The 22748-nt window shown below is 39.6% G+C and overlaps 1 protein-coding gene across 7 annotated transcripts in view; it reads right to left on the bottom strand.

Moving 5' to 3' along the window:
• The window catches only part of RAPGEF6 (Rap guanine nucleotide exchange factor 6), a 268596-nt gene that overhangs the window by 146136 nt on the left and 99712 nt on the right, over window positions 1-22748 (bottom strand). For all 7 annotated transcript variants that reach the window (XM_050962513.1, XM_050962511.1, XM_050962518.1 and 4 more), the window contains one exon: window positions 18612-18755. In XM_050962513.1, the coding sequence (XP_050818470.1) occupies window positions 18612-18755 (144 nt within the window). The remainder of the gene's footprint in view (window positions 1-18611; window positions 18756-22748) is intronic.

The following is a 22748-nucleotide window of genomic DNA, read 5'->3' on the forward strand; positions in this document are numbered from 1 at the left end:
CTAAAGTGGTTAAGACTGAAAAAGGAAAAACTCTCAACACTCCCAGCAAACACCAGAGGGTCGCTTTGGATCTCTTTGGATTCAGACAAAAAGTTTGGGGAATCTCCTGCATAAAATGAAATGGAAAAACTAACTTGGGGCAGAAAACTGTGACAGAACTTCTAGAAAGTCAAGTCTGCATGGAAAGGATCATACACCAAGGCTGCTACCTCCTCCCCAAGATAGTTCAAAATAATGGCCACCAAAGCATCCACTTTTCTCAAAAGGAGGTTATTGGGAACTCAGTCTTACAGTTCCAGAAGGTTGTATTGCTCCATGGAGAAACTGGGATCTAACTGGCACCTGAATGAGAAGTCTCTTACTGAAAACTCAGAGTGCACTGAAGTGAAATCTGGATGCTAGAGCCATTGAGACCTTTCTCAAATCTACATTGCAAAAAGCTCAGAACAGAAGGAAGAGGACTCTCATGGCTTCATTTGACACTCTAGCTTTCCTAAGAGAATCTCTTCAGGAGCCAGGCTCTGGGCTGAAGAATTAAGGCACAGAATTCTCCACCTTAGAAGGTCAATTCTGTTTGGAAGGACAATCCTGCTTCCCTATGATTGGCACAGTAGGTCTGTGGTCCACTCAAGAGGCACCAGAACCAACGAGGAATCCTCCCTTTCAGCCTTCTTTAGAAGTTTCATTATGAGGAAGAGAGAATAGTCTCTGAGCCTACTATTGGATAGCAAATGCATCCTGGGGCAGGGCACCCAAAGCTGGGTATCTGCTGCGCTAATGAGGATTAGATGATGTAAGGCAGGATGTAAATATGTCCAGATATGGTAACTAAGTCCACCACTATTCATTGGAAAAATTCCATACATCTATTTATATAGGTAAATTGTAGTCCCTGAGCAAGTCAGCATGTCTGTTTTGCCACTAATTTGGTCATCTTAAAAAACAAGAGAGTGTTTTGTAGGCAAGAAAGATTATTATGTATTCTTTTGGGGCATTTTTCTATTGTGCGTGACATACTTTCCTTCCCTCCACTTGAAATATGTCAATTAGTATGAGATTTTTAGGGACAGATCACAACTGCTGATTTGCTAGGTAATGGACCCCTCCAATCTAATGTGCTTTTGTTGATATTCCATCATATCTGTGGTTTCAAACTTGTGAATTTTTCATTCCTGTTGCTTCTGAACAGCAAACAAGTAGCCCCCTAGCTCAATGCCCCAGACTGAACTTCAAAAGCTCCAGATCAACCCTTATATATTGACTACTTTCAGAAAACATTTTACTTTGAACAGCTATTCTGCTTTTTCATGTGCATAGAAATACTAAGAACTTCTTAAAACCAACAAATTTTAGAAATTTGGTACTTTAAAAAAAATTGTGTACATTGAAGATAACCCTAGGCTCCTAGGGACCCTGAAAATTCAGAATCCTCTGGCAATTCCTAGCAGCTACTTCACAGAAACAGAGTTTAAAGTAGATATACGTCATAATCTTCTGGAGAGCATGAAGGCTTCTTTTTCAATGTTTGAAGTGGCTCTAATACCTCAAATCAACCCTAACATATAACCATACATGTACAGCTCAAGTATCTCAAAACCTTGAGTGTGATTATTAATGTGAAACAGGTGTGATATGGAAAAGAGAAGTAGGTATTGGCCAGGAAACAAGCATACTAACTGTCCAATTCCCTCACATCAAGTATTGTCAAACACATGTGAAATAGCAAGGTTTATACAGGCCAAGGGTAAAACCCAGGATACAGTTAAGCTTGGTAAGAAAAATCTGGTTCCAAACCAGTTCTATGGCCATACTAGGATATTCTTCTAGCTCACAGCTATTATATTATACCGTGGTTCTAGTGCCAAACTCTGCAAGCCAACCAAACCAAACTCCTGTGAATGCACTATATTTTCTGAATTGTGATATGCAGTGAAAATTGCACAGGACTTGCCACAATCTCACTCTAAAACTTGATTTTAGAGAGATTAAAGAAGTCTTCCTAAAATTAATATTTAGATTTAATAATACAAATAAAAATGTTTGCCATACATACCAACAGTTTAGGTATATTGTGTTTTTTTTTCTCTTCAATTTGCATGAAAGCAAAGTCTACACAATTACCCTAGCTTAGCCCTTTAGTGAACATCATGTACGGTTTCCACATGGTTAATATATGCAAAGTCAGGAGTGTGACAGGTTGGATTACAGAAACTCCCTTGGGACTGCCAACTGATGTGCTGAGACTACTTCTAACCCGTTTTCCCTTCTAGCTTGGGACTCCAGAACCTCGCCTGTTTGAGCCAGACATGCTAGTCTGCTACAAACCCAGACCCAGGTCTGAACAACATCCTCCAAAAGCTGCAGGCTTAACTGAAAACAGCTTAAGAAGTGTTCCTGTCTCCAACACTCAGATGCCCAGCTCTCAATGGGGTCCAAATCCCAAATAAATCTGTTTTACCCTGTATAAAGCTTATACAGGATAAACTCATAAATTGTTTGCCCTTTATAGCATTGATAGAGAGATATGCACAGCTGTTTGCCCCACCCCCCAGGTATTTATACATACTCTGGGTTAATTAATAAGTAAAAAGTGCTTTATTAAATACAAAAAGTAGGATTTAAGTGGTCCCAAGTAATAACAGACAGAACAAAGTGAATTACTGTACCAAGCAAAATAAAATAAAACACACAAGTCTAAGCCTAATACCGTAGGAAAGTGGTAACAGATGAAATCTCACCCTCAGAGATGCTCCAGTAAGCTTCTTTTACAGACTAGCCTCCTTCTAGTCTGGGTCCAGCAATCATTCACACCCCTGAGGTTACTGTTCTTTGTTCTTTCAGGTATCCTTTCGGGGTGGAGAGGCTCTCTCTTGAGCCACCTGAAGACCAAATGCAGATGTCTCCCAGGGGCTTAAATAAACTCTCTCTTGTAAGTGGAGCCCCCTTCCTCTCTCCTATGCAGAACCCAGCTGCAAGATAGAGCTTTGGAGTCACATGGGCAAGTCACATGTCCATGCATGACTCAGAACTTTACAGGTGGCAGCCATTGCTCAAATGCTACCTTGAAAGTCCCCAGGAAGACTTCTTATGTGGATTGGAGTCTTCCAAGGTCTATTGTCTGTTTAGTGTTTCTTGACTGGGCACTTAACTTGCAAATTCCTTTCTTAAGAAGCTGACCAAATGCCTTACTAAGGCTACTTAAAATCAAACCAGTACACAACCAATATTCGTAACTTAGAATACAAAAATGATACATGCATACAAACAGGATGAATATATCCAGTAGATCATAACCTCTGCAGAGATACATTACATGGCCTATCTAGCATAAAATATATTCCAGTTATGTCATATTTACTCTCATAAGCATATTTCCATAAAGCACTGTGGGGTGCAGCATCACAAGGAGCACTCAACTATGCATTCTTTTTCAGCCTGAGAATACAAAAACATTTACCACAAGTTTGTTTCTAGCCACATTATGATAAGCCCATGCATAAAAGAAAAGGCTGTGCTAGTTACAGATGAGAGCATAATTGGGTTGGTTTAGTTCAATACATCATATTGAACAGAAACAACCCATGGGGAGGAAATAAAAAGAAAACCAAAACGAAGTGCAGTATCAGTATAAAGTATGCAACATCTTGACCACATTTCCTTTAGAGACTTTTCTACGAAAAGCAGCTCATACACCAATTAAAAAATACAACTATAGTGAAGTAAGGTTGCAGAAAAGTTAAGGATCTGACAGTCACAAAGAAAAGGATTTAAGGTTTCCAAAAAGGCTGATAATCCATTTTATAGGCCTATAGGATTGCCTCTGCTCACCAACACTATATGTGACGTACTACAATTGTGATCAGCAGAGGTGCTTGAGCTAGAGTCCCAGTCTGTTTTACATATGAAAGAGCTGCCAGCAAGGCGTTTTCTATTAGGAATATGACTGAAACGGTCCCTTCAGCGATTCAGAGCATAGATTTGTTAACCTTCCAGGCTTGCTCCTCTTTTTTCCTCAGGTATTTGGAGAGGGAGATAAGAGTTATGGCTGGGAGGGGAAAAGTAGATTTGGAAGAAATAGATGGTTCAGAGGTTCCTATTATTATTGTAGGTAAACAAATACTTTTTTATTGCATAGCATACCTAATAAACTGTCTATGAATTTTTATTTATTGTGTATTTTTATTTAGCAAAAGGTAAATGTTGGAAAGATAGTTCACATATTGACATGAATAAGTAATTCAGAGAAGGCTAGACTAGTACCTCCCTCCCACAAGGAAGACATGCTGCAAGTTTGGTCAAGGGTTGGAGAATTCCCTAGTCCACTTACCACTGGGAAATAGGAAGGTTTGCCTGGAAAGTTTGAGGTCCTAAGTTATCAATTTCCACAGAATTTAAGATTTCACTTTAAAATAAATTGTGAATGCTTTATGATTGTGAAATTATATGGCAGTCTTTCTAATACAAATGTGAAATAAACGTAAACTAATGAGCATTGTCTTCTGGAGTTAGCATGCAGACAGTACCAGTGCATCTACTGTTGTGCATTACTATAGCAAATACTAACTTAGTGAAATGAATAAGATTGTTCTATATTCAGAACCCTGTCCTCCAGAATTACGTTAATTTCAGGCTGACACTTGAATAAGCATAAACAGCAGCAAAGGTAAAAGCTGGAATCAGGGTATGTCTACATCTACAATTTTGCAGCGCTGGTTGTTACAGCTGTATTAGTACAGCTGTATAGGGCCAGCGCTGCAGAGTGGCCACACTTACAGCAACCAGCGCTGCAAGTGGTGTTAGATGTGGCCACACTGCAGCGCTGTTGGGCGGCTTCAAGGGGGGTTCGGGGAACGTGAGAGCAAACCGGGGAAGGAGACCAGCTTCCCCGCGGTTTGCTCTCGCGTTCCCCGAACCCCCCTGCAAACCGCAGGGAAGGAGACCTGCTTGCACGGGGGTTCGGGGAACGCGAGAGCAAACCGGGGAAGGAGACCAGCTTCCCTGCGGTCTGCTCTTGCGTTCCCCGAACCCTCCTGCAAACCGCAGGGAAGGAGACCTGCTTGCTCGGGGATTCAGGGAACGCGAGAGCAAACCGCAGGGAAGGAGACCTGCTTGCTCGGGGATTCGGGGAACGCGAGAGCAAACCGCAGGGAAGGAGACCTGCTTGCACGGGGGTTCGGGGAACGCGAGAGCAAACCGGGGAAGGAGACCAGCTTCCCTGCGGTCTGCTCTTGCGTTCCCCGAACCCTCCTGCAAACCGCAGGGAAGGAGACCTGCTTGCTCGGGGATTCAGGGAACGCGAGAGCAAACCGCAGGGAAGGAGACCTGCTTGCTCGGGGATTCGGGGAACGCGAGAGCAAACCGCAGGGAAGGAGACCTGCTTGCACGGGGGTTCGGGGAACGCGAGAGCAAACCGGGGAAGGAGACCAGCTTCCCCGCGGTTTGCTCTCGCGTTCCCCGAACCCCCCTGCAAACCGCAGGGAAGGAGACCTGCTTGCTCGGGGATTCGGTGAACGCGAGAGCAAACCGCAGGGAAGGAGACCTGCTTGCTCGGGGGTTCGGGGAACGCGAGAGCAAACCGGGGAAGGAGACCTGCTTGATTACCAGAGGCTTCCTCAGGTATGCTGGGATACCTGCTTATTCCATGGAGGTCAAGAAAAGCGCTGGTAAGTGTCTACACTTGATTACCAGTGCTGGATCACCGGCGCTGGATCTTCTACACCCGAGACAAAATGGGAGCACGGCCAGCGCTGCAAACAGGGAGTTGCAGCGCTGGTGATGCCCTGCAGATGTGTACACCTCCTAAGTTGCAGCGCTGTAACCCTCTCACCAGCGCTGCAACTTTGTGATGTAGACAAGCCCTTATTTAGGAACAAGGCCAGAGAAAAACAGAATAGTAGAGACCTGTGCTTACCCTCACAGGAGGGAGAAGAGAGAAAGCTCCTCCTCCCTTACAGCAATCAGAGGGCAGAACTTCAAATATGTTGATGCTTACAAGAATAAGGAACGAGCCTGTGACAAGAGATATAAATCAAAAGAGACATGAAAGATAAAGACTGAAGTAAAAGTCAAAGATCGTCACCCTAGCAGAAATCCCCAAATGACTCCCTTCCCCACAGTAACAACATTTTTAAACGCCTAATGCTGGTGATTCAGTCAATAATGAGCTTCACCTCTGAGTCCGTGATGAAAATGTCCTACCCAACATTTCGGAAACTGTGCAATCTTTCAGAGGTGATACAAGAAACAGCTGCTGACATACATGATCATTAAAATATATCCTGCATATTTTTGAAAGAAGGGAGGACTGTTAATTCTAGGAATCTGGCCAAATTCCAATTTGAGTAAATACAGGTGCCCGCCTAAAATAAATTTCCTGCAGTTTCAACTGGATATAGTTTTCTTCGCTTGTTATGTAGTATTCTTGTATGCCATTAAGTAGGTGCACATTTCACCCCAGAGCTGGTTGGATTTCTGAAGCAGAAAGTGATTTTATATACAATCTAGATAGATAGATAGATAGATAGATAGATAGATAGATAGATAGATAGATAGATAGATAGATAGATAGATAGATAGATAGATAGAATCTGTAAAGTCTAAAGCACTAACGGTATGAATTCTATGTTATGAATGTATTGGGATTGCACTAATTATGTCATTTTTTTAAACAATTTTCATTTTGGGAAGACTAATTTTAAAGACAATACATACAGAGATTACCAGAAGGACATTTAATAACAGTATATAGTTTTCAAAATATCGAAATGAGCTATTTTGAAAGCTACATATTCTGTCTCATTACTTGACAGTAAACCTTTAAGGATACAAAATAGGATTTTCAAATATACTTTTTCTACTCTAAGTAGTAATATTTCATAACCGTCAATGTTTTGCAGACGGCAGACACACATATTAATTGATTTGGCTGGCCGTCTGGAAAGCACCTGTGGTTTATGCAAATTGCCAAAAAAATTTAATGCATTGCATCTTTGAGCATTCAAGTTCCTGCTAATGATAATCATGACCAGTGACATACTATGCCATGGACAAGTATTTGATGGTGGATCAGCTGACAACTAACAGAATCAGCACTGAAAAATTAATAAAATGCAGACAATAAAGTAAGTGATTAATACAAACATTTATTTGGTGGTCCTTCCCTTCCTTAAAAATAATGGAAAAGGTATAATAAAGAAGCCATCATGGCAAAATCATCACTGAGTATTAGACAGCTTATCTTCTTCCTCGACCAGTAATCTTGGATGCCACTTTAAACCTGTTATATTCTGCCTCTCTTAGCCAATGAATTGGCATTTAGCCAGACAGGCAGTTTCCTTTAACAGTTGACACCATCAGTTAACAGCACTCTGTAAGTGATACAACTATCAGTCCTCCCCCCACTCTCCAAGACAAGTATGTCAGCCCTGCAATAATTCTGGTTTCTAGCTCACAGATTCAGCAGTCTCTTGTGTCTCAGACAAATTTTGTTGCATTTTTGTGAAATGTACTGTGGCCATGCCTACAAACCAGACAAACATTCTCTTCCCTGTAAGTATTAACATGGCATGCAAACTGCAGACTTAATTTAGATCTAGTGCATAAAAAAAAAAAGATAAAGTAGTCTGCTCCTTCTAACTGTTCAGGAAATGAATACACCACAGATGCAACTTATTTCTGCTTGCACAAATAATCATTTAAAATGACATGAATAGGCCACAAATGCAAACACCTAACAATTGACAGGAGTTTTTGCTTGGGTTCTTCCCCAATATATGTTCTTAACGAATCTACGAACACTAAAGACCTGTCTACTAATACATGTAATATATGTAATTCATAGAAAGGAGCATGAGCCATTACAGCAGAAAAAATGTTAACATCTAAGTGAGAAGACATAAGTGGCTATTGTAGAATTATAGGACTAGAAGGGATCTTGAGAGGTCATCTGGTCCAGTCCTCTCCACTCATGGCAGGACTAAGTATTATCTAAACCATCTGTGACAGGTGTTTGTCTAACCTGCTCTTAAAAATCTCCAATGACGTAGGTTAACGAGAACAATTTACCTCCCTCTTCCTTGTTCTTTTGTGCACTTGAAAACTGTTATGACCCCTCTCAATCTTCTTTTCTCCAGATAAAACAAACCCAGTTTTTTCAGTCTGCCCTCATAGGTCATGCTTTCTAGACCTTTAATCATTTTTGTTGCTCTTCTCTGGACTCTCTACAATTTGTCCACATCTTTCCTGAAACCTGGCACCCAGAACTGGACCCAATGTTCCAGTTGAGGCTTAATCATCACAGAGTAAACCAGAAGAATTACTTCTTGTGTCTTTCTTATAACACTCCTGCTGATACAGCACAGAACGATGTTTGCTTTTTGCCTTTTTTTTTGGGGGGGGGGGGGGGAGGGGAGGGGATGGCGCAACAGTGTTACAGTGTTGACTCATATTTAGTTTGTGATCCACTGTGACTCCCAGAGCCCTTTCCACAGTACTCCTTCCTAGGCAGGTCATTTCCCATTTTGTACGTGTGCAACTGATTGTTCTTTCCTGGGTGGAGTACTTTGCATTTGTCCTTATTGAATTTCAGCCTATTCACTTCACACCATTTCTTCAGTTCATTTAGATGACTTTGAACTTGAATCCTACCCTCCAAAGCACTTGTAACCCCTCCCAGCATGCCATTGTCTAAATCATTGATGAAGATATTGAACAGAACCAGACCCAGAACTGATCCCTATGGGACCACACTTGAGATACTCTTCCAGCTTGACTGCGAACCACTAATAATTACACTCTGGGAATGGTTTTCCAACCAGTTATGCACTCACCTTGTAGTAGCTCCACCTAGGTTCTATTTCCCTAGTTTGTTTATGAGAAGGTCATGCGAAACAGTATCAAAAGTCTTACTAAAGTCAAGATATACCACATCTACCGCTACCACCACATCCTTAAGGCTTGTTACTCTGTCAAAGAAAGCTATTAAGTTGGTCTGACACAATTTGTTATTACTTATCACCTTATTATCTTCTACTTGCCTGCAAATCGATTGCTTAATTATTTGCTCCATTAACTTTCCAGGTACTGAAGTTAAGCAGATTGGTCTGTAATTCCCCAGGTTGTTGTTATTTCTCTTTTTATAGTGTGGCACTATATTTGCCATTTTCCAGTCCTTTGGAATCTCTACCATCTTCCGTGACTTTTTGAAGATAATCGCTAATGGCTCAGATATCTCCTCAGTCAGCACCCTGAGTATTCTAGGATGTATTTCATCAGGCTCCGGGGTGATTTGAAGACAGCTAACTTGTCTATGTAATTTTTAACTCATTCTTTCCCTATTTTAGCCTCTGATCTGACCTCATTTTCACTGGCATTCACTATGTCAGATGGGCTCTTCATAGTTCCTATGACAAAAAAACAAATATCAAAAACAGAGAAGCTAAATTACCTCTTTGCATTAGTCTTTACTTCAAAGGATGCTGATAAAATACCTAAGGTAAAATCTTGGCCCCTATTGAAGTCAATGGCGAAACTCTCATTGACTTCCTTGGGGTCAGGATTTCCCCCCTACTCTTCAAGTAATAAAGATGAAACACTGTCGAAGTTTGAAGTGCCAAAAGACAAGCCGCTGGAACAAACTGAAGTACAGAAGAGCAATACATTATAACGACTGGGTGATATTTGCTTGAGGTTCTGAAGAAATTTAAGAATGGAGAACAGATTGCTATTCCGTATAACTAGAGGGTAGCAAATGTTGCACCAATCTTTTTAAAAACAAAAGAACCCTTCCTCCAAAAAAAAACGCAACAAAAAAAATGGCGGTTGCGGTGATCCTGGGAACTACAAACCAGTGAGCCATGTTTCAGCACCAGGTAAATTGGCTGAAATTATAATTAAAACAGATTACAAAACATCTAGATTAAGTATCTTGCATGGGCAGAGAGAATGTACTGGATTAGTTCTGATCCAGTATGCTAGTTTTTATTCCCACCACCACCCAAACAAGTGATATGTCCTCTCTCAATTACATGATATTCTAGATTAATAACAAGATCCTCTGAATAGAATTACATTAAATATATTGTACATTAAGTAAAAGAACATTTTCAAGTAAAAGAAATTTGCCACTCAAGTACTCTTCATTAGCAGATTGCTGTAAAAATTGATACCTCTACATGTCGCCAAGAATATTATTTAAAAGAGATGTGAATATTAAAGTACACTAAATATATGTGAAATACATCCTAGAATACTTAAGGAGCTGTCTGAAGAGATCGCTGACCCATCAGCAATTATTTGAGAACTTGTGGAGGACTGGAGAGATACCTGATGACTGGAAAAGCCAAATATAGTACCTATGTATAAAAAGGGGAATAAGTACAACCCAGGGAATTCTAGACTAGTCGGTTTAACTTTGGTATCCAGAAAGATAATGGAGCAAATAATCAATCGATTTGTAAGCACCTAGAAGAAAATAAAGGCAAAGTAACAGTTAACATGTATTTGTCAAGAACGAATTATGTCAAACCAACCTAATAGCCTTCTTTGACAGGTTAACAAGGCTTGTGGATGGGGGATGGCAGTAGACGTCACATACAGTATCTCGACTTTAGTAACGCTTTTCATACTCTCTCACATGACCCTCTCACATCTATGATTCTAAGATTCTGTGTCCTGTTTCCCCCCCCTTTTCACTTTGTGGCAATTTATACCCCTGGGGCATACAGAGGGAGTACTGCCTATGCTGCCCAAACACAGGAATTGCTGCTTTCCCTGGACTTAGTTCTGCCTCAGTGCAGGGGACTAGAGCAGATAACCTACTGAAATCCCTTCTAGTCCTGTATTTCTATGATTAAGAAAACATCCCAAAGAAATGCCAAGATTATGCTACATCTCTTACACCTTCTCATCCACTTACTATAAAATAGTTTGAAAAATGTTGTCTTTCAAAGAAAGGGCAATGTTAGTTTAAAATATACAGTACTGAGCTATTAATAAGGAAAAGGTTGAGATGTAAGTGATCACAACTTCTTGGTAGATACTTGTGTATTTTATAATTTATTGTGTCACTGCAGTATGTATTATTTCCATTAAATTTTTATATTTAAAATGTGAGACAAGATGGGTGAGGTAATATCTTTTATAGGAGCAACTTCAGTTGGTGAGAGAATTTTTCATGCTTACCCAGAGCTCTTCTTCAGGCCTGGGAAACATACTCAGTGTCACAGCTAAATAAAATTTACCTCCCAGGCTAATCTTTTGAAAGTGTTGTACAGGTTTTCTTTGAAATCCTCAAAGAAAACCTTCAAGACACCTTAAAAAGACAAGCTTAGGACAGTAGTTCTCAAACTTTTGTACTGCTGACCTCTTCCACATAGCAAGCCTCTGAGCGAGATCCCCCCTTATAAATATATAAAAAAGCGTTTTTAATTTAACACCATTATAAATGCTGGAGGCAAAGTGGGGGTTGGGGTGGAGGCTGACAGCTCGCAACCCCCATGTAATAACCCTGTGACCCCCTGAGGGGTCCCAACCCCCAGTTTGAGAACCTCTGGCCTAGGATCTTAATTCATAACTTTGTTAGACGCTAACAAACATGGACTGAATAGAGAGACTGGATTTATGGCTTATGACAACAGTCTACAGCTCACTAAACCCATCCCACAGCTTCACCCTACCCCAAATGACTGGAGAGGTGTTAACAGGCCACTTAACACACATTTCAAGGGATCATTCAAGGTGAACTACTTCTGCAAAACAGTCTGTTCTACCTTGTATTTTGCTGTGATGTTCTGAGTATGGGCAAGTCTACACTACAAAATTAAGTCAATTTAAGTTAAGTTATGTCGATGAACAGCGCCTGCAGTATTTAAACTGATTTTGCATGTCCACACTAGCTCCTTCTGTCAGTGGTGCACGTCCTCACTAGGAGCATTTGCACCGATTTAACTGTCAGTGTGGGGCATTTGTGGGGCACTGACAGCCCAAGCCCTGGTGTGGTGGGACTCTGGCTGTCTGTCACCAGGGACTGACAGCTAGAACAGTCGGATGTAAGCAATTCAGTGTATTAAACTGTTAGTCAACTAACTACATCAATCCAAGTACTATGCCTCTCATGGAGGTGAAGTTATTAATTCAGTGTAGTGGCAGACTTTTATCAGTAGGACCAACATTGCAGTGTAGACACTTACAGAGTTAGGTCAATGTAACTGTAGTGTAGAACAAGCCTGCATTTCCTAGATCTGAAGAAGAGCTCTGTGTAAGCTCAAAAGCTCTCGCACCAGCAGAAATCAGTCCAATAAAAGACATTACCTCACCCACTTTGTCTCTCTAATATCTTGGGACCAACTTGACTACAACAACATATTTAAAATGTTACATTTAAAAAACATCCTGGCTGCTTTCACATAATGACAGAATTTTTTTTTTAACAACCATATGCCATTAGATTATAAATTATGTATTATTAAATCTAAATTTTACAAAAGCTGTACTCTAGACTTAGTGACCTGCCCCCGTGAAATGTGTAAATTGTTGTGACTTGGTTGTAGTTTTTCCCACATCTGTCAGAAATGCTTACTAAATAAACGACTACCCTTATGAGACAGATTATAAAAAACAAACTGTAAATTATTTAGTGCATATTCCATCTATGCCCATTGGGATGATTATTTTTGTAAATTAAGAACGCTGGTAACATTGTCTATCACACTGAGCATTGGACTGGGAACTACTACTGCTACTGATCTGCCGTGTCTCCTTGGTCTCTGTCTCAGTCTCCCACTTGCCAAATGGGGATAAGTGTACCTACCTAGCAGAAATACTGTGAAAATGAACTCATGTCTGTTTATAAAGAGAGTACAAAGCTATGTAAATGGTAAAATGTCTTCCGCGTGAGTGAGGGAAAGGGAGGTATAAACCTTGCCATTATATAAATCAGTTTTTCATCTTGTTACGGGGGGGAAAAGAACACTGATATTTCCAGAGAGTAGAAATATTGCTGTGACACAACTCTAAGAACCTGCAAGGATATACTAAGAAAATAATCTGTAAGCTATGCAAATAAACATGCTAAACTTCCACTTTCACAAAACTAAATTAACTAGGCCAATGCTGGTCCATTTTTTTCCTTTAACCACTGTTTAAATTACCTACATTAAAAGGAAAAATATGAATGCACAGAGAAGACAATATAAGCAAAATGCAAAAGGAATTCTGTATTTTTATTGCAATTTGCATTTTAATTATTGTAAATTCATGTAGTTTACTGAAATAACCCTCTTAGCTTCTAGTGCATTTCCCCATAATACCAAGTTACAGTCATCAGGAAATTAAGAGTTCAGAATACTTTAATAAAGTTAAATTAAACTATTTGGCAGACAAATGACTAATATGGGACTAGATCTGCAGCTGCTGTGTGTATAAAACTTCCTCTGATGTGAATAGGAATTCCATACATGCAGCAGCTGCAAACTCAAGTGTCTGAACAGCAGCACTTAACAAGTTATGTTTTATAAAAACAAAGATTAACCTCATTCTTAATCATGAGTCACACTGCATTTAATGTGCAGAAATTTGCACATTTAAGAGGTTAAGGGGGCAACATGGAGAGTCTCTAGGCATAGGAATAACACAAGGGAGCCTACGGGAAAGAGGTTTAGACTGGGCTATACCACCAGAAACTCTTAATCATGAACAAATAAAAGTTTAGTTCTAGGTTAAGTCTTCACAGCAAAAAGGTGTTTTATTAATTTGGGGTAGCTAACTCAGATGAAATTAGCAGTGCAGACAAAGTGAATGGCATTTAACTAGGGTTAGCAGCTTGAGCTAAGACTACACAATACCTGGGGTTGAATTCAAGCTGCCAACTTGAGTTATTAGTTGAAGCTATGTCTTCACTGCAATGTTAGCCCAAATTAACAATACACTTTTGTTTGTGTGTGTGTGTGTGTGTGTGTGTGTGCGCGCGCGCAATGGAGACATACTCTTGGCTTAGAGATTAAAAGGTTACATGTGCCAGAGAGCATTCAGGTCACATCTACACAAGGATAAAAGACCCGCAACACTACTGCAGCTGGCCTGCGTCAGCTGACTTGGGCTTGAAGGTCTCAGGCTGCAGGGCTGAAAAATTGTTGTATAGTTTCAGGCCCGGGCTGGAGCTTGAGCTCTGGGACCCTCCACCTTCGCAGGGTCCCACAGCTTAGGTTCCAGCCTGAGAGCGAATGTCTATACAACAATTTAGCAGCCCAGTAGCCCAAGCCCCGTGAGTTTGAGTCAGCTGACCAAGGCCAGCCGCAGGTTTTTTTAATCCCTGTGTAAACATACCCTCAGAGTCAAAAACTCACACAAATAATGCTATGTTGTATACTTATGACCTTTGGAGCATCTCAGTGTCAGTGTATCCCAACACACTATGGTTATAATCTGTGTCTAAAAAGATGCCATGTAAGATATCCTTGGAAAACTACTAAACTCACAGATCATTAATATTCCTGCATAATGGCTACACAAAATGTACACAAAAAATTATGAATATATGCTGAAATTATGGAAGGCATGTCAGAGGAGTTGGTAAACAGGTCTGCCTTAGATAAAGGAATAAATATTTGATTCTCTGACCAGCCCAGTCTTCAGGCAAAGACAACAAAGGTCCATTTTTACAGATTAGGTAAACAAAACTATTAAGCTACCAACAAGTGGGAGGAGAAAGAACGCAGAGTTTCCTTTACTATCAGACACCATGTCACCTTCTTTACAGCTTAAATAAACTTTACTTTGAGGGGTAACCTCAAAAGAATCCATTTCAAAGGCTTACTGGTCTATAGAGGCAGGTGGGCAGAATCTCAAGTGATAAACAATTGAATCAATTGATTGTATACAATGTTATTTTATTTTACAAGTGTATAAAGTGAGTTTATTTTCTGGAAGCTAATGGCACAGTGGTGATCAATATCATTGTGAAAAGTATGTATTAACACTATACGAGAAATATCAATGTTAATGATATTACGCTTTAAAGTCTGTGGCCAAACAGGGAGAAACAGGTTTCCTCCCAGACAGAAGGGACGGCAGCTATTTACCTGTTTCCTATGTAAATTAAGCAAGGTGTGATCAAAAACAATGGGAGTCTTGTTTACATAGAAATCAACAAGGGGATGAGAAGACACAGGAAGAAAAAACAGCAGGAGGTCGTCCTGCCTCTTGAAACAAAGTTAGTGAACTTTGGAAGATATAAGCAAAGACAGAAGTCATCTTTGGCATCCATCTCAAGACATACACAAGGGAACAGAGCTCTTACAACCTGAGAAAGATGGGTCCTTCAATCAAAGGGATGGGGGTTTGAAGTCTCTGGAATCTGAACATAGGTGAAAAGCATGCTTTGGCAAAGATCTTTCACCCTCTGTGGAAGGTCCTGACTGAGGAGAAGCTATCCATGGCTGGGAAGAATGAAGACTGGTCAGAGAAACCATCTTGAACAAAGCCTGTACCATACTAGATTAAGTTTTAGATTTTTAGATGTGTGCTTTCACATATTTGCTTGTAATCCTATCTTTATTCCTTTTATTTGGCATCCCTTATCTATGTTCTGTTGTTAATGAATTTGTTTTATTTTTATTGTAAACCAATTCAGTGCTGTGTTTAAAGGGAAGAGTGTATTAACCCCAGTTAATAAGCTGTGATGTGCTTTTTATCTCTTTACAAGAACAAATGAACCATATTATTTCTCTCAACTGTCCAGGAGACGAATGGGACGTTACAGAGCACATGGTTTGGGGAAAATTCAGGACTGCGTGCGTGCTGGGGTCGCCTTGCCAGTTGTAACCAAAACCAGATTAGGCCTGTAGATTGTTTGCTGGGGTCAGAGCTGCTGAACTAGTGCTGTCAAGCACACATATCCTTCAGGGTGTGATCTGCATGCTTGTAGGCTGGGTGTGAGCATTGTAAGGCAGGTTGCAGGGCAAGTTGTGACCACCCCTCCTTGGTCTAGATTGCCCCCCACTTTCCCTCCCAGACTCATGGACTACAGGATTTTAAATACAAATACCTAAAAGGGACTGATTTATACCCTGAATGTAATGCAATGAGTGCCATATGGAATAATCTGATCATTAAATATGGCTTAAATAGAAGATCTATCAAACCACATTCAGCCTCTATCAAAGAGCAGTTAGCCTCAGGCAGAAAAGTGAAATAACATACTGCAATTATTAATTATAATTCTGTCAGTAAGGCAAATTTGTTGGAACATTTGTAAACAACTTCCCAGCTCTAGGAAGGATGCTATTGCAATGTCTTGCCTATTGCAAACTACAGTCAAAGTTTCTCCACACCACCTTTAATCACAACCATCGTTAAATATATAAGATTTTTAAGAGTTTGATTCCTGAAAATCTTTTCACACATTGTCTGCTGCTTGTATTTTTTTCATAATTTGTTCCTGAAAAGCTGACATTGATCAAGTTGCAACTGCAATCACAATTATAAAGAGAGATATCCCCAGTGCATAGTGTTATAGACAGATATAAGGACTGTAATTATGAACAACTGTCAGATGATAAAATGTATGTATTGATATGCTGAAATGTGGAAAGGTAATTATAAGAGTCAATGGTTTATCTGAGATTTTCAAAACCTTAGGGAACCAACGATCTTATATTAGCAGTATATTCGCTACTCAGTGTGCACAAGTAACTCACACCAATGCTAATGGGATTTATATCTGCATATGAAGAAGAAACCATATTACTTAATGAGAGATGTTTTAACTAATTATTTTATTAAACTTTGACTAAATTTAGTGAAATCTGCACACCTTTTTCTTTCTTTTAATAATTTTGTTACTTGCTGAATGTGGAACAGGTAGATATATTCTATTATGTTTTGATTTCTTAATCATCAGTCATTTGTATATTGAAAAGCTTTTTTGCCACAGAAATTATCCGAAACTATCATACAGGTAGCAAAAGGTCATGATATATAAATGATATTGTTTTTTCATTTCAGTCAGCTGTTAACCAGCTGAGACAACCAACTGACAGATTTCCTTCCAGAAATGTAGTTTGTGCAACCAAACTCCATGGAATTAAACTTGGTGCCTAAAATAGTTGACTCTGTAGATCCTTGTATCCTTTAAAATCATACAGACAGAATCACAGGATCTGTTATTCATGAGATTCTCTCTTCCTTACAAAGTGGTCAAAGAACGAAAACTTTGAGAACTACTGTTTTCAATGCTTATTCAGCCATGAATAGAAATGCAATGGAGGAAGAAAGATGTATATTTTGTCACAATCAATCACAAAGGCTAGACTTTCATCCATGATCAAACACTTAGGCACTTCCCAGAGCTAGGGGACATAAATTCCCACTTTGGTGACTAGCTCAGTTTGTTTACTAATTCTTGACTCAGAACAAAATACATCACGCATCCTGAAATGGGGAGATACAGGAAACTGAACCCAAAGTAAACACTTGCTGTTACAGCAACAATAGCCTTTCTGCTGAGAAGACAAATTCCAACATAACCTATACTGCCTGAAGTGCCAATGTTTTGGAGTTTTTTGAATTATCTTCTAAAAACATTAATATTAATCACAAGCAAAAAAAAACTAATTTACTCAAACATAGTCAGAAAGTAGTTGAATTTCAGGTTTACGATTGTGTTATAAATGCTTTGCAAGCCTCCCAACAAGAAGAGACCATCAAGGTTGTGGGGTTTTTGTTTTGGGACTCATTAAAATTTGGCTCCACTTAAACCCCAACATTATAAAATAGCAGAAAGTATAATTTCTGGTAATGTGAACATTTTTCATGATAATTTGTTTGATTTGTTGGTAATCTGATTTAATGTCAAACAAACAAAACATCTAGAACAGTTACTTTCAAATGAAATCTTTTGTGTGGCCCACACACATACAACCCACCACTAACAGAATTTTAGCATGCAGTTACACAAAACTAGTGGTAAACAGAACCCTGTAGAAAAAATATTGTGGCCTGAGAATCACAGCTGCATTTACCTTGGCACAATACAGATTTATATATTTAGCAACATTTAGTGTGGCAAATACCCTCTTGGACGGCTAATTTCACCTCACCGAATTCTGCTGTTTTCAAGTAAACTCTCAGATCTTTATACTGAATTGAAAAACAGGTGAAACATCAAGATATCCATTCATATTGTACAGTAGCTGGGATTTCATAAAATACTTTTCAACATGATCTAAACTGAATAGAAAAAACAAATCTCAACATTTTAGGATGAGTACTTGATTTAAAGATATTACAAAAACAACAACCAAGTATCCATGAAGGTCTTTGAGGAGGACAATCCTTTCACTGATCAATAACCTTCTAAGCATTTTCACTGTTACACACAACTGCAGATCCATAAACCAAAGCATTTTTGCTCTCAACTACTGAACCTGAACTGCCACCTATAGCTATAAAATCCAAAGCGTTCTCAGTGTTCTCCAAGGAGAAAAACGTTTACAAATAAAATAAAAACAAACACACTTTATCTCCTTCTGTCCCTGACCCTAAAAGACCCAAATGCTCAGATAATGAGAAACCAACTAGGCTGATTCGTTTTTGTTAGTGGAAAACATGCTCACCGAAAGATAACTGCTAGCATCCACATTGTCTGTGATGGTCTGACGTTCTCCCCGCTGGTTAATCTTCCTAAACCTTCGCCGAGACTGCCTGAGGGGAACTTCTCTTTGCAGGATATTCTCTTCATTGTCTTTGGAATTCTCCACCTGAAACACATGTTCAGGATCCTGGTTAAACATCCAATTCTTCCATATTATTGAAAGTCGGTGGAGTTTTATTAAGCTCATGAGGAAGGCATTAACATTAGCTAAGAACAGTTAAGTCTTTCTTAGGAAAGAGACTACACAAATTTCTTAAGCAAATGCTATGTGTCTTGAAATTATGTTATTACAATGAGCTGGAGGCCACAGTTTCCTTCCAGGAAACAGTGTTAAAAAAAAAAAAAAAGTCCGTCTGCCCCCTCCCACCCACGTACACATATCCTTTAGACAAAATCACTTACAAGTAGTAAAGACTTCTCGTTGCACTTACACATACTACACCATAACAATTAAAATAATTACATATTGCTCAGTTCAAGGGGCATCATCAACTCAAAAAAATACATTTGAAATTTTTATACTCCCTATGGTTACAAGGTTGCTCATTAAAACATGTTAGCTCATTTGTTTTAAATAATATAACATGATTTTACAACGTCTTTGCAGTGTAGACAGGGCACATCATGCTTAAAAATGTGTTATGATTGTCCATGACCAGCTAGGTCCTAGCCCATCCATCCAACAACTATAAGATCTCATCCATTATTAATGACCACTTCACTGAAAAAATATAAAACAACTTTAAAAAGAAATAACTAGAAACTGCCGTGAGCGTTTCACACTCAACTTTATTTGGGTATAAATTTTTTTAAAAAGCAGTGTATTTAAACATATTAACACAGGTAAACAACATTAAGTACTGTACTTGTATCTAGCTTGTTCCAATTCCCCCCGTCTCCTCCCCCTACCCCCCAAAAAAAGCAGGCCATCCTTCCACATGTCCTTCTGATCTCTTGGAAAAACATATCGCAACAGGAAACAGAACAGACATGTATATACAAATAAAACTACATCCAGGCAAAGAATTCTTCTAACAGTTTCTACTTCCTTATTTCACATATTTAAAAGATTTAAATTTGGAAATTCAAAAACACAGCTGTAAAAACTTCCTACTGAAACAGAGACCTACAACTTTATTGACTCTTAGCAGTCATCTCAGTATACCTTCATAAATTTACTCAGGTTCAGAAGCGTAAAAGGAGGAATGGAAACAAAAAAGAGACAGAAAGAGTTGGAAGACAGTAAATAAGCAAGTAACTAAGAACACAGTTATTCATGAATATGTTAAAACAACTCATATTCTACATTAACTGAGGCAGCAGGTCTCTATGTCAGGAGGAGAACATAAATAATCCTTTACATTTTAAACTTCTTTTTTTTTTAAACACGGAGAAAAAAATATCATCACTTGAAAATAGCCTCAGTATAGTTTCCTTTCTAATATATGAGACATTATGCTCCTGACTGGTGAACTGACCAGGCGGATGCAAATCTGACATCACAGCTGGGAACAATACAAAAATTTCAACCTCACACCACACTGGTACCAAAAAGGAGGCAACTAAGCAGGTGTCCCACTAGCATTTAACATTATTTCACAAGGATTTTATTACAGATTTGCAAAGGCAGAGGTTAAAGACTAAAGCAAAAATTGGGTTTTTACTTAGTGATAACACTACCATCAGACCTATAAAAGTGGCCATGGCCAAAATCCTGAAGTTTTGCTTCTTATAAAGTTGTCTTATTAAAATAGCCAAAAGAATGAACTATATTTCATATTATCTTATATGCACACACACAAACACACAACACATGCACTGCTTTACTAAATGTATTATATGCTTCTAGAGTCAGGAGTGGCAGAAGCTTCCTAAAAATGAGGGGCCCACTGGCACCCGAAACTGTGGACTCGCCTCCCTACATCACCCCTTCACCTGAGGCCCCGACCCTTCTCCTCAAGGCCCCGCCCCCATGCCGTCTCTTTCCCCTGAGGCCCAGCACTGCCTCTTTCCCGAGGCCATGCCCCCTGCTCACTCCTCTCCACCCCCTCCCTCACCTTCCATCGCTCATCCTTACCAGCAGTAAAAAGTGGTGCGACCATGACCCCCGTGGCCTTCCCTGTTCTGATGTCCCTGTTTAGAGTCCAATGAGCTGTTAAGTAGTTAAGATAAGGTGCTTAGCTTTGCTGCACAGACTACAATGGAAACTGAGGGTGCTCAGCACCTTGCAGGAGCAGACACAACGTTACATAGTTTTGACACTGATGTTCACAACATGACTGACTATTCCATTTTCAGAGAGTCTTAAAACTGTGGCAAAATAATACTGTACTATACTGTGAGAGGAAGCTATTTTTCTTCCCTCATTCTAACTGAAAACTAAGCAAATTAGGCATGAAAATGTTTTTGCTTTCTGTTAAGAACTAATCAATCAACTGTCAGTGGAAACTAAGTAACTGAGGCACCTGCTTCCTTCAGTTAATAGTGCTACTGTACAACTGAAAAGAAATACCAAAAAAGCTGGGAAGCCCTTTGTACTACAGCACATGTAAGCATCCTATTTTCTACAGAATTCTGATTCCCGTTCCATCCAAAGCAGTAGAGGTCTCAAACCCTACAATAGTAGGCTATATTAAAGCAACCTTTATAGGTAGTTAGAGTTAATAAATGATCAAACAATTGTTGCAGAATCCAGCAAGTCAATAGATTGGTTATAACCATGATTGATAACCATCTACAACAGCTTCCACCAATGTGCTTATTATAGGCAGTGCAAGTAGTGATGCCTATACTTAACATTGCCTGACACTTCCTACTATATAAAGGCTGTGTTTTTGGGTGCTTATAACTTTGCTAAACTTAAACTGTTCAGCCTGAAGTTTTCCATACTGGATGTCTGCCTCAGACAGAATTTGTTTTAAAAATTTCTGCAAAAATGATTTAGCCATTTCTGAGGAAAAAAATTAGCAAAAAAACAAAAACAAAACAAAAACAAAAACACCATTGTTTTGCCCATGTAAAAAATTTCTTCCAAGAGTAGCTCTAGCAGAGACGAAATCTGGCAGTGGGTTCACTGTGGTGTTAATAATACGACTTTTGCCATAAAATATCTACAAATATGGCCACACTATAAACCTCTAAAAATCTCAGTTAGCACATGCCCAGTAAAAACTTGTTAGAAGTTTGGCAGCTCAATTCTTTGAAGATTCCATCTATGCTGAACATGCTCCATCCCCTGATAGGTTTCAGAGTAGCAGCCATGTTAGTCTGTATCTGCAAAAAGAACAGAAGTACTTGTGGCACCTTAGAGACTAACATTTATTTCAGCATAAGCTTGCGTGGGCTACAGCTGCATCTGAAAAAGTGAGCTGTAGCCCACGAAAGCTTATGCTGAAATAAATTTGCTAGTTTCTAAGGTGCCACAAGTACTCCTGTTCTTTTTGCATCCCCTGATAGCTCCTATGGGCAGACCAGACCCCATATGCATCATCCCCACATAGTGGCTGAGTATGCTCAATCCTGGGGTTGCAGAGGTTTAGCAGGATTTTCCCTTGCAACTGCTTCTTCTACCTGTCTAGAGACACTGTGGCACCAAGCAGTGTAACTCGGGGCAGAGAGATAATCTCTCCTGCGCTCTCAGAGTTCTTTCTGCTGACCCCAGGCAGTGTGTGTTGGGGTGGGTAGGGAGGATTGAAGAGGAAAGGCTAGGAGCATGGAGAGGTTGGGGAGAGAGACACGGACAGAAGCAGAGGAATGGAGTAAGGGACAGGAGTGGGGTAGACAGACGTAGAGATGGGCACTGGGCAAGAGCTGGGGAGAGGGAAGGAAGAAGCAGCAGCAGCAGGATAGGGAGGAAGGAAATGGGCAGGAGCCAAGCTCCTGTGGAAAATATAGGATGTGATCATGTAATTAAAGACTAACATGATGCCTACAAAGAAGCTGATTGCAGTTGCACAGGCAAATTTAACTCTCAAGTTTCCAAACTTTTGAGTGCTTGACTTTGCAACTTTAATGTTTTGAAGTAATTTTTTGGGCTATAACAACCATTTATATAATACACATTCCTCATGTCCGTAAAATGCTTATAACATTTATTAAT

The sequence above is a fragment of the Gopherus flavomarginatus genome, chromosome 7 (genome assembly GCF_025201925.1).
Source record: "Gopherus flavomarginatus isolate rGopFla2 chromosome 7, rGopFla2.mat.asm, whole genome shotgun sequence".
In the NCBI taxonomy this organism is placed as follows: domain Eukaryota; kingdom Metazoa; phylum Chordata; order Testudines; family Testudinidae; genus Gopherus; species Gopherus flavomarginatus.